Below are 13,516 nucleotides of genomic sequence, written 5' to 3' on the forward strand. Positions count from 1 at the left end.
ATTTCCTTCCCGGTCATCTCTGGAGGTGAACCAGAAGTGCCGCGCAAGAAACAAGAGTCAAGAGTATCACTCAATGCTCGTGCCACTGAAAAAAACAAGGTAACCATGGATGTTGTGAGAGAGGGACTCTTGGCTTAATATGTTGCCGACACTGCAAACATGGCCAGCGGAAACATAAACCGTGATAGGTACCCTCCTTAAAGGGGTACTGACACATGTAGATTCGATTGCTGCAAGCACAGGTATCATCTGGAAAGTATTAATATCAAATGCAGCTTAGTTTATTCAAATTTGATGTTCGTGCGAGTGAGGGATCTGACAGTGCAGCACCTGTTGGTGTAGTCATCAGCGTAGGCCCTGTTTGTAAACAACGATACGTCAGGAGTTTCAGCGAATGACTTTGGTGACATGCAACATCATTCGCTTGTCTTGCCTTTGCACTGTTTGAATTGGGTCTCTGGCACTGACCGCACACGAAGCGAATGTATACTCGTGCACAAGAAGCGTATGTGCAAACTTCTCACTGCTTATGAATTTTCAGGTTACCGAAGCTGTGGCCGGCAGTAGCAGAGCTGCTGGCGACATCTTGTGACAACTTTTCCAACTACAACACATTCCCAATTTTTCTTTTTGCCACCTCAGTGCTATTGTTGAAGGGAATTATCATAAATGTATGGTATGTTTGCAGTTATGTTGCTACCAATGCTTTACACCAGCAGTTAGGTAGAATATGTAAGTTGCAGTACAGTTAAACCTCGATATAGTGAAGTCGGTAAAATTGGTGGTTTGATTCGTTATACAGAAATATTGTTGTATTGAAATTCAATTCTCTAGGCAAGCAAGTACAGTCACAGATGGATTTTTCTTACATGCAAAAAGGACCGCAAAATTTTCTGAATTATCGAGCAATGGGAAAAAGCAAATTTGAATGAGAAAAGAATAATTTTGTTGAAATTGAGTGTCGGTGATGAAAGGTTCAGTTTCATGACGTGTCAACAATTTCTTTGCTTCCACGGTACAAAAGGAAGCCAGCCACGCTCTCGTGTCCAATTCGCCCCCGCGGTTGATAATGTCGCCCGCAGTGGAACGACGGTATCATGAAAAGCACCAGCAATGGGGAGCGTATGCATCATTTGCATCTCGCTTCAACGTGCCTCCGAAACTCAAGGTCACGCAACCTCAAGCATTAAATGCCCCAGGAAGACGGTGCACAATGCCACGCCCACTTGGCTCACCCAGACTTTGCACATGGAGCAGATTACACCTAAAACAAGGCGTGCGAGCTGCATATGCGCTCAGCCATGCTTGCAATCGTACACAGCCACGGCCGCACTATAAAAAGGAGACGGGTCCTAACATGCCCCACCCCCCTCTTTCCATTTGCATGCTTGATCGGCCTCACGAGCTCACTCCCCTCTCTTGCTTTCCCCTTGCTTGTGCAGGAAGACGACACTCATCAAGTCTCCATCCTTCTTAGCTCGCCCTCCCACGCTTTCACTCACACCTAGAGCGTACAGTGCGTGGGGCCTATAGAATCTTATTGCACTTGGACTTTATAGAGAACATGACATTGATCGAAGCGGTTGCTCTTGGTCGCTTGGCACGTGATTTCAGAGCTGCATTCGCAAGCAGCCACATGTAACTCAACCATTTGACCAACTGCATCCACGTATCTTCCATTTATGCTCTCGGTATTTATCCGCAACAGCAGTGAAATTGCGTTATACAGTCGAACTCGCGATTACGAAATCCCACGTCAACGAAATTCTCGTAGCAACTAAATATTTTCGTATCCCCGGCAAACCACATAGGATGCAAGCATTGCATACCTCCCAAGAATTAAATGTCACTGAACTGCAATCCTGCTGCAACGAAATTTGCCGGATGTAACCGCGCACATTACCTACTCACACGAGGCTTGCAGGCTCCACCAGGTGCTCAAATGTGTTTGCTTCGCACTAAAATTTTGTAAATTACCACCACATTACGCTTGCATGGTTGCCGCCATTTTTGTTTACAATAACAACCACGCACTGGAAGCAATCACTTACGCCGAAAATGTGTGATAGCCACCATCTTGTTTGTTGATCACCCATTTGAAGCAACAGTGAATTGCGTAATGAGCTGCTCAATTAGAAAAGTGCAGCAAAAACAAATAAATCCCATACATACAAGTCCCACTCACCACATACAAGTCCTGACGTGGACTTGTATATGGTGCTAGAGGTTGGCAGCCGCAGCGTGGACAGCCACTCATCAGGCTGTAATTGGGCAATCATCCAGGAATATGCGTCCCTTGCTTCATGAACGCTGGCTTCAGTGCCACCCAACAAGCATCGCATGCGGATTCGGCACCAGACATAGATTTGCATGAAAGGGCCATAATCTAGATCAATCACTTTCAGGGACATGAGATACCATCACTTTGGCGCTCGCCACCGGATGCATTGGCGTCTATAGGCGACAGTGTGCACTGGAGAAACACTGCTGCGAGCGTGGAGTGCTGTTGCTCTGCATCCGGTGCCAAACTAGGCGAACTCTTGCAAAGCGATCACATCAAAGATAGTGATCGAATGAGAATACTGCTCCAAGGCAGTGCCGCCACCACTGATCGACACATGGGGCATACTTTGTGCTGTTGGCAATGCGGTCCTCGAGCAAGGCTTGCCAAAGTAGGCAAATGGAGTTTTGACAGTAAATTTTCATTCTGTAATGCATTCCCTATCTGTGCTGCCTCATTTTGCAAGAACCAAATTCTTGCAAAATCAAATTTTCTTGCAAGCCCCACTGATTTCATTATTACAAGGTTCAACAGTATTGAAATTGGGCATTTGCACACTTGGCTATATTGAGGTTCAAAATACAGGCTGCTCTATGTACAAGAGGTCATAAAATGTTAAATACTTTATTATATCGAGGTTTAACTGCATTAGTTTTGCACGTTCTCCAGTGCTCTCTGCGTGCTCACTTTGTCGCCAGATGTCATTACCAGCATTGTTCCGTCGTACACCACTCTCATTACTTAGTTATGTGCGAACACTAAGGACTTTGTAGACGTGCTAAAGCTCGCTAATGCGAAAATCATACTGCATAGAAGACTTCTGCCCAACAAAGCACTACAATGATGTAGCAATGCACAGGTTTCCCACCAGACTAAAAGACGAAACAGGAGCATAGATGGCACGGTAGATGGTGCGCCAGCATGCTTCACAAGCAGGGTTCGTACACAATATTTCACTGAAAATTCAAGGACATTTCAAAGATTTCAAGGATGCAAAAAGGCAGAATTCAAGGAGTGTTAGCATAATTTTATTTCCTCACATGACTTAGGAAAGGAGCCCTATTTTCGCATTAATTTTTCTTTCAAGAGCTGTTATCTCAGCTTCTTTTTCTTTGGCTGTTCGACGGGAACTGTTGGCCTTGACAAGACAAGTCAGGTCATTTTTTGCTTCGGCGTCTTCTGAAAAGCGATCCGCTGACTCCTGCAAGCACTTAAGAGTTTTTTGGAGCTTTGTCTTCTTCTCTTGCATGCTCTGTAGCTCTAGCTCGAGTTCTTTTCTCTTCAAGGTTACCTGCTGTGCTACAGCTTGCTTCTTCTGTTCGTCCATGTATAACGCATACCTATGCCTGGCTTGGCGCACTGGTGACTTCAGTTCTTTCGACAGCGGAACGTTAAGCAGCCCACCGTGGATTTTCACGGCCTCGCAGATGACTCGTTGTGAGATATACGAGAGCTCTGCCATATTTTCGACCGCGATCTGCTTGTTTACACTGAAACCTCTTTCTACTGACGCCTGCCCATGGCTAAGCAAGAGAAGGACCTTCAGTACTTCCCACAACATCGAGAACGCCGGGTCATGCTTCAAAAGGCGCACGAAGAGAATATCAAGGCATTCCTGGTCTCTTTCATAGTTTTGCAGTTCATGCCGTTTTTCTTGGCGGAACTGAATGTACTGTGCACACACAATATCGCTCTTGTGCTCAGAAAGAAGCTTGCTGTCAATTAAACAGTTAAGAACAACTTTCAGCTTCCCAAGGCACATTTCTGTCTTTGACATCTCCCTGGAGTCGAAGCATGACAACCCTCGAAGCAGAGGGTACCTAATAGGACTTCTCTCCATGATTTTCAGGATCATGTTCACAATGAACTTGCGACACTCACCCCTAAATTCAAAAACACACTTGGTACTCGCTTTTCCGCTCTTTAAGATCTTCTCAGCCACTCGTCCAACATCCACCTTCTCAAGTGACGTGTAATTGGCAGTATCATGAACATCAATTCGCAGCAGTTTCGTGATGCTCGTGGCTTCTGTCAACACCGAGCGCTTCATGAACTTTGCAAGGAGGCTCCTCAAGACAGTTTCGAGCTCTTTCGCTAAAAAAAATGTCTTTGGAGAATCACTCTGAAAAACAGTCAAGAAAGGCTGCACAACCATTGCAATGTTTAGGGAAAAGTTCAGTTTCGCAAGTGCAATCTGGTCCTTTAGAAAATCACTGACGTTCTCATACGCTCTACATTTCGGCAAGGGTGGCCTATGGTCGCTCACTGCTTCGGTGTAGTGCCTCAAATGCTCCCACATAGCCAGGGCTCTCTCCAGTACTGGCACGTTCTCGACCCAACGGTGGGGTACGAAAGGAAGTGGAAACAGCTTGCTCCTTGTTTCTTCAACAAAATCTTCACGGCGGGCCGGTGCATCATGGAAGAGTGAGAATAACCTCGAAAGAAAGGTGTCAACTGGCCAGCTCATCGCATGCATTCCTGCTTTGTAAGCATTATGCACTGTGTGCAAGCCACATGAACCAATATCCAAGCACTGAACTTGAAAGTCATTCTTCATGTGCTGCTGCAACTTGTTGAAAAGACTCCAGTTGACATTCGGGCCGTCCATCGAGAGCTGCACAATCTTGCTCAGGGGAAAAGACGCGAGTGTTTCCGTCAACTTCTGCATAAGGTCGTCCGCTGTGCTGTGACCCATGAATGTCGAAGTCAGGTATATGGTTGCCACCTCACAGTTGTTCCACAATCTGACGTGAACATCAAGTTGTTTTCTTTGCAGGTATTCATTCAAAGTTTCGTCAAAAAGCACAACAAAATTGTCAGACTTCTCCATCATTTGTTGTACCTGCGAAGTGAAAAATGGGCGTAGACCGTGGCACGCGACATACGCGCATTTTTTCTCAGAGCAAGTGAAGCTTCTCGCGACCTCGCTATCCGGAAACATCTTTTGGAATAGCTGGGAAATGGATCCACTGGAGCTGTAGGAGTAGTGTGACGACACAACTTTCATCGTCCACAAAATCTCGGCTTCGATCACGGAATCATGCTTTCTGCAGTCTTTGTCAAGTGTCGCAGCCCGAGAGGAAGTTGCCGTGGTTTCACGCTTGCAAGGAGCCGCGGACGTCAGATTTCCCGCTTGCACGAAACTTGCGACGGATGAGTAGCCCTAACCTGCTGCAGTTTTGGATCGGTGCTTTGCGCCTTTCTGGTGGCTCTTCAAGGCAGATTCCCCCATCGTTGCAATGTCGACCATCTTCTGACATATTGCACACTTTGCTCGATAAGGATCGCTTGGTTCCGGTCTCACCCAGTGACGATAGTCCGTATGTTGCAGCCACGCAGACTGAAACTTGCACTTCCCGCCCGGCATGTTGTCAAAGCAAACACACAACGCAAACGCGAACTTCGCTGAAATGGCGCGCACGAGGCCGACAGACCGTACGTAGGAAACTCTATGCGCCAGACGGTCCAACTATAGTGCCTAAAACAGCACTCACTAGTGCGCCGAGCGCGGGTGTCGCGGTAGCACCGAGAGTGACGCCTGCCGCCGCCGGCCGCTTGGTGCGCGCTGTACTACGAGACTGTGCCGGACCATGCTGAGGCATGGGCGGACTTCAGCGAGACACGACGCGAGCTTCCCCATTTGCCCGGCGATCTGCCTCTGTTATGGTCTTGTCTCAATCCGCGATACATTCGGGGTCTGCGGACGCGCTGGGTAATGAGAGGAGCCGTTTCTTTCCACGTCTGTCTGGGAAATCGCAGTTTCGCGACCTGTTTAATGTTTCTTTTGACAGACGAGCGCACACATAGACGCAAAACACCCACTCACAAGAAGAAAAGACTGCAACGAAAGCGGCAGCAAGGCGCGAACTGAACTACGCATTGCAATCAACGCATCGCTAACGAACGCCATTCGAACTCCCCACGGTTTAGCATGGTGCCGACAGGCATCGCCGTCTGGTGGCCCGCGGCGGCAGGCATCGCTGCCCGTGCCAACGTCGCGCGTTGCAGACGCTCGGTGCATAGGCTCGGTGGACAGTGCACTAGAGTATATTCTAGGCATAGAGTTTCCTACAAAATTTTGTAGGAAACTCTATGATTCTAGGCACTGTAACCGACCGAGCGATATGCCTCGCATTGGATTGGATTCGATTTCCGATGCATATTAGTTGCTAGACGACGTAGGGGCTGCGGGATTTAAAACCGAAACTTCTTGATGTTGCCCTTTAGTCAACACAGCTTGTTTTCATGGGCATTCGTAGGCGAAAGGGCCTTTAAATTCAGCGTGACTTGCAGAGGTACGTCGTTAATTTTCTCTATCGGAACAAATCCCTCGGGATTTTCAAGGATTACAAGGAGCTCACGGGTATTCAAGTAGTTTCAAGGGCCCTTGAACTCATACTGTCAATATCAAGGATATTCAAGGGTTTCAAGGGGCTGTGCGAACCCTGCACAAGTCATGTGAGCACCACATGATCAGCTCACAAGCTCACATGATGCTGATTCTAAGCATGCCTCCTACATCAAGGGGCACCCCCCAAAGTGCTCTTAGAAATCAAAACAACTGGTCGTAACATACAAGCATCATTTGTTGAGATTGTTTAGTTAAATAATTGCTATATGCTGGAGCAAATTAGTTTCCTTACCATGATTACTGGGTCAATAGTCGCTGATTAATTGCAAGAAAGCCCAAAAGATTTTGTTTCAGTACTCGCACTGATACTAACTGCTACAGCCAACCCTTGTCATAAGGTTGGCATGGCAAAAGTCACAGAAGAAATGGTCTATTGGGCAACGACAGCAATAAAACCAACGAAGAGCAAAGGAGAGGTTGGAAGGTGCTGACCCTTCCTTGCTCTGTTCCTGCAGGATGTTGAGGAAGGGCGGCATGAGACGGCCGAAATGAGCAATGGTGGGCGTCGGCAGGCTGTGGCACAACTCAGCAAAGCACAGCAGTGCGCTGCTCATCAGCAGGGGGTTTAACCGCTCGTCAGACAGCAGCTCGTGAGCCAAGTCGTACACCTGCGTGAGGGAAGCACCGATGTCAATCATCACTGCCCTTGTTTTAAGTTGCCTAGTTGCAAATCAGCACGTGCATGAATTTGCTCTATAATTTTATAATTTGAGTGTGGCATTCAGTATTGTAAATCCCGAAAGCCCAAACAACATTCCAATTCGAGAAAAATTAGAACAACTTGATCACTTTTACTTCTGATAACAAAGAGTAAACGTTAAACAATAATATTCACGCAGAAACTCCTCAGGGAGTTGTCCAAGTATGTATAAGCAAGGTACCACTTGCTCATCTCCATGCAGCCTGGTGTCATTATCAATGCTATGAAACTTTATCCGACCAGTATAAACGACAGCGTTGCGGTGACACGAACTGCCGTGGACAGCTACGCAAAATGGACTGCCGCAAGCAAACCACTGCAGGTGACAGCGCCAGGTGCGCTGATGCCATTCAGGTCAATACGAGCCATTACCGTACTTTACAACTTATCTATCCATGTCGGACCATTATCAACCATGATCAAGCATACTCCAGCGGCGGCTGCATATGCTGCTGCTGGAGTATGCTTGATCTGGAACACAGGCCGCCGGGCAGGCCTGTGTTCTCACCGCTCAGTTCGCGTTGAAGCAAGACGCATGGACCCTACCTTGAAAGTGATTCGCGATGGGGACACAGTGCGTCTAGTGCTGATAGCTTCGCGTGCACTGTGTTCTTGCCGTTTAGTTCGCGCTGAAGCAACAGGCAGCAGAAAGGTGAATTCGCTTGCTGCCGCCTGCCCTATCTTGAAAGCAATTGTCTTACACAGCGGCCATAAAGATTTACCGTATTTACTCGCATAATGATCGCACTTTTTTTGTCAGAAAAATTGACGCAAATTCAGGGGTGCGATCATTACGCGGGTTAAATTTCCCGCAAAAAAAAAAAAAAAAACAACTTTTCTTTTTCGTACCGCGTTTGCTGCGGGATGCGAGATTGCGGGTGCGGGACACCAAAACAAAAATGGCAGCTGGCGTAGCAAGCCGAACGCGCCGAACGCGATTTTTTTTTCTTCTCGTGAGTACATTACGTGCATTGAAACAGTTTCTTCCGTATCAGTGATGAATAATATCGTTAATATAGGCAAGTTTGCGGTAATAACGTAGCCATGTCCACTTTGAGGGGACAGAAACAGGTGGGCGCGCTTAGCTGCCAGTGACATAGAAATGCATGGCCGACGTGCTGCGGAAACTGTGGCATCTGTCTTCACTACTATCCTAATACGGCACGTTTCCGCTAAGGGTGCGCGAATATCTTAGCTGTGTTACAAGCGTCGGCGTATGAATAGGGTACACTTTTAACGTATCAGTGTAAACGTGGCTACTATCATTGCCGCGCGCGATTTGTTGCGTGCTCACGAGTGCAGATGAAAAGGATCGAAATGCGCCTTTATTGTTTTTGTTGACATCAACCATTATAAAGCCAACCCATAATAAAGGCAAGTTTGATTGTACCTCATTTTGTCATGGAAGTGCGGAAAGTGATGACAGTAATGAAATGAGGCATCTACTTAAGAATGTTTGGTGCGTGCAGGCCAGTTGGCTTGTCTTGAAGAGTCGTTCGCGTAGCATTCGACAGATGGTAAGCGCGATCATTATTAGCTAGACTTAGCACACGACATATCGCTGCGGCAAGTTCGGGGTGCGATCATTACGCGAGTGCGATCATTATGCGAGTAAATACGGTACTTGTTGGGTAAACATAGAAATGATTACGCATTTAAAAGAAACAATGAAATGTTGGAGTAATCAATAAATAAATTTATAATTTACTCACGAATTAGTGGTCGGTTTGCTGAGCTATCCACAACTAAAACGTTTCTCTAGCACATGAGAGAAGCTACTGCGTCTCTTGTGTTAAGTTTCTCGAGCTTAAATACTCACTTTGAGGTATTAACGTATCAAACTAGATATGTTGGGCTTTGGCAGGCTAACATACATGGAGAAGGCGTCCAATACACTTCTTACTGCTTGAAAAGTTGTACACGAAACATAACTACAGCTGTTATTTCTGATGTAGATGTGATTTGACACTTCACCAAAATTGTGGCACAAATTCGATGAACGTGAGTGACACTGAAGTGCTTTCAGCAGCTTCAGCACATGCAGACAGCTACTCCAAAATGCAAAGTGCACTTAAATTGTGTACGCTATGGTCAAGGAACCAAGTAAATCCAAATTAAAGAAGTAATAGAGTTACACGTAAATGAAAGTGACATGCTAATTGCAGCAAAAGTGTTTTCGTTATTTATGTTAACAAGTCCTCTCCTCTTGAAGTAACTAAAAAGGAATAAAAAGCCTGCCTAACTTATATGCTTTCTGTGTTTCAAGAAAGTCCAAACTAATGAGGTTAAACTTAACTCGCATTAAAGGGACACTAAAGGTTACCAGAAAGTCAAGTTAAAGTGGTAAAGCAATGCTCTAGAATGTCTAAGGCATCAATATAATCGCGAACAGAGCTTTAGTAACCGAGAAATTGAGGTAAATGTATGACACGACTTGAGACCCCCCAACAACATTCCAGTACTAGCCCGATGACAAAAGCACTCCTCATCATAATTTATGTCACTAGTACTCAACTACTCGTATTAAAAAAATAATTTCATTAAATTATAAGACGGAAGAAAATGCTACTTGTCTACTTCTATTCGATTCTAAGAAAAAAATAACATTTTGACGTTACCCTTGAGTAGTATGGGTGATCGAAAGGTTTCGTTTTCGCTTGACTCTGCGCGCTCGACTTTGCGCAGCGCGCGCTTTGGAGTTTCAGTTGTTTCTTTATCGCGTCGTGCTGCGGTGGTCCTGCTGGCTCGCAAAACTTGCATTTGGAACAAGCAGTGAGAATGCCACGTCCATGTGATGTCGTGAGACGCGCGAACGGTCTGCAGAACTTGGCCAAGAGCAGTTGCAGCGGCAAATCGAACGTTACTTATCATTGTGTGCCAACGAGTGAACCTCTCTGTTCGAAGTGGTTAAGTGCCGTACCTCTGCCACAGCGCGCTGGCAAAGAGCTGAAAAATCACGTAGTGTGCTCGCTGCACATTCGTCCAGAGGATTACGAGTTCAACGCCGACTTACTGAAGTCGCGTGAAGTGCCTTTCAAAGCAGGCCGTTGTCGTAGTAGTATGCAACGATGCCGGCAGCGTGAGCCCTCGACAGCGGGTCACATTCATCAGTGCTTAAATCGCTTAACTCGAGCCCAGCATCGCGAGCTAATGTATCGTTGTCAGGGTCATCCATCGCAATGAGCGTCGAAGCTGGCGTCATAAAATAAAGAACCAGCTTATCGTGGTGCGCTTTCCCTTCCGCTAGCCACCATAGTTCCGCTTTCGCGCTGCTGTCGACTCTGTCTTGGCTCTGTTTCTGGCCGCGCGTTTGCATTTTGTGCAGAAAAGCCGTAGCACCGTCTGCGGGAGCCGTTTTACTCACCGATGGCGCAACGTCACTATGAGACCATAATGTCAATACTTCTCGATTGGAGGGCGGGCGATTTGAACTGCGCTAGAGGTATGCGGACGCTTCAGAACGCATTTTCTCTTAAAATAAGTCTCTTCTTCGCACGAAACAAGCGTTTCGAGGTTTCTGGGATGGTATTTCAAGAATCCACGTTGACTTAATATTAACGTTTAGTGTCCCTTTACCTAAGTGGACGATTTGGGCAGCGTGGTCACAGAGCAACACACAGGCTATGAGAGAGGCTGCAGTGAAGGGTAGCGAATCAATTTTGACCACCTCGGTTTTTTCAATGTGCCCCACAAGCATTTTGGCTCCTGCTCCCATTAAAGTACGGCCGCCTTGGCTTGGAAGAGAACGTGCAACCTTGTGCTTCGCAGTGTAACTTCGAGTCTCTGAGACAGTGTGATGTTAATTAGGTGGATAGAATGTTGGTATTAAAATTTACGAACCTCCAAATATTCACACTGGCTTTCATGTCTGCAAGCCGCTGAGCAAGGGCAAAGACAACTCCACAACTCAAGTAATCACCACTCACTGCGATCCCGCCTTGCCACTCACCTCAGCGAAAGCGTCGCGATGCTCGGCGCCCAGCGTCCGGATCAGAAGCTTGAGTGACAACAGTGCCGTTTGACGGTTGAGTGCTGCTTCCTCGCTGGAAGGGGCTCGAGATGTTTTGTCACCATCAGCTGGCTTCACTGGCGCAGTGGACGAAGATTTGCCACGAGCCATTTGCAGCAGCATAGGAACCAGCTCCAACAGGGACTGTGTCTGAGGGAACCGTGGATCGAGAATAAAATGAGTAGGGGTGTGCAAATACTGAACAGTAGATTACGCATGGAATATCAAATCGAATTGAATGCTGAATATCAGAAAGTTTACCACAAAGCTTTACGCTTAAAATTTTGTCAAAACAAAGTAAGGTGCCGCACGTGCTCAGGAGGCTACTCACTCACATTATGTAACAAGAATCTTGCTAGCTCTCAGTAACTTAGGTAGCTAGGAATCGGGATGTATAGTATGCTCTACTCTCATTAAAGGGAACAGCAAATTAGTATGCCAGCACTAATAATTCAGTTCATACACAAAGGTCCGGAAAATATTTTTTATATATAGAATATCTGCTGAATAGATTCAAGTGACTTTTTCCCTCTGAAGCTGAAGAAATAGTGAAGTTGTCCTAAATACTAATAGGGTTTTCATTTTAATAGTAGGCCATACTGTGCTTAGTGGGAGTCTTGTATTGCTTAGAAAGTTTTTCTTTCCAGATTAAACCAGCTTGTTAATGCCAATCTAAGTGACAGACAAAAGTGGGGAATGCGCATCATGTCACTCAACACTGCTTCGCACGGTCATCAGTGCTACATGGGTCGACCATGGTCAGCAGTTACGGTAAAGAGTTCTGAAACCAGGAGGCCCACTGCAAGTTTGCACGACATACCCCCCACCCTCCCCCCAACTCCGTTTTGTCTGTGCATCCATCTGCAGTCTGTGTAAATGTGTCTGCAGCCAAGGGTCAGCATGCTAGTCACATGATACAGTCAACATTTCATTTTTCAGACTCGCTAGGCGCCGTGAAAATGTCCGAAAAATCGGGCAGTCCAAAAAAAATGAATGCATGCCTTTTACTGCCCCCAAGGGCTCAAATCACCATAGGCGCGTCCGAAATAGCTCTAAAGGCCTGCCAGTACGCTTACTAGCGGTATCGGTGCTCTTACTGTGATAGGGGACGACAGGTGCACACGTGTATAATTAAAGAATACATACAGTGCCTCAGAAGGGTTTGGGTGCGAGCTAGTTGGTACGGATCATTCATATTTAAAACAGCGCAAAAAACACGGACCTGGCAGCAGAATGATTGTGGAAAAGCAGCATGAAGACGGGACACAGAGGACAAGAAGCTGACACAGCGAAGTGTTCTCTATTTGTTGCCCTCTGTATCCTGTCTTTGCACACTGTTCTTTTTCGCATTAAGATTTGCACGAACCAGCCCAAGTAACACAATTCTGGGAACAGACACCACTAAACTAGTATGTCCCCATCCAGTGCTTTTCCAATGGGCAGCAATACTACTGATAAGGCTAGCACAGAGAATCCAAAAGACATGTAACAAAGCCCACACTTACATCCTCCACTGCAAAGTAATCCTTGGCGGCCAGCTTCTCATTCAGCATGTCCATGGCGCTGCGCCGGATGGAGGGAAGTTCGTGGCACATCAGCGACCGAACCACGGATACAAACTGCCCGCTCGGAAGCAACCCATTCACCTGGTGTGACAAAAGTAAACGATCGAATGAAATTAGTAGGCGCAGCAGAAAAAGTCAACAATAGCTGAATAAGTGTGCCAAAAATGGTAATCTCAAAAAAGAAAAAGCATAGAACAAGAAAAAAAGTATGACAAGGCTCCTTGTGTTAAATTCAGAATCATGCTTAAAATATTATGCAAGATTCTGTTTTTCCCCCTCTCACTGATTTTGAGCTTCACAAGAAGGCAAGCTCAACAATTACACGACAAAGCTATGCAGAAGGGTTAACCTCTCTATGCCAGGGAGTGCGGGTTTTCCAATAGAGCTCAACACAGCACAATGAATAGAAATGAAGGTCATCGCAGTAGTACAATTGAACCTACTTATGAGAATATCAAGGGCCACGAAAATCCCATTGTTATAACCAATGAGTGTTATAACCAAGTCACACACAAAAAAAACAGAGGGGACAAACACTCAAACATGTTAA

The 13,516-nt window shown here is 46.2% G+C and overlaps 1 protein-coding gene and 1 pseudogene across 3 annotated transcripts in view; both read right to left on the minus strand.

Moving 5' to 3' along the window:
- Positions 1 to 13,516, minus strand: part of l(2)k09022 (HEAT repeat containing 1 homolog l(2)k09022) — a 102,046-nt gene that overhangs the window by 12,754 nt on the left and 75,776 nt on the right. For all 3 annotated transcript variants that reach the window (XM_075668905.1, XM_075668906.1, XM_075668907.1), the window contains exons 30-32: positions 12,907 to 13,047; positions 11,342 to 11,551; positions 7,125 to 7,300 (exon numbers count right to left, since the gene is read on the minus strand). In XM_075668905.1, the coding sequence (XP_075525020.1) occupies positions 7,125 to 7,300; positions 11,342 to 11,551; positions 12,907 to 13,047 (527 nt within the window). The remainder of the gene's footprint in view (positions 1 to 7,124; positions 7,301 to 11,341; positions 11,552 to 12,906; positions 13,048 to 13,516) is intronic.
- On the minus strand, positions 3,327 to 6,259 carry LOC142557898 (uncharacterized; annotated as a pseudogene).

Source organism: Dermacentor variabilis, chromosome 9 (assembly GCF_050947875.1).
Source record: "Dermacentor variabilis isolate Ectoservices chromosome 9, ASM5094787v1, whole genome shotgun sequence".
Lineage (NCBI taxonomy): Eukaryota > Metazoa > Arthropoda > Arachnida > Ixodida > Ixodidae > Dermacentor > Dermacentor variabilis.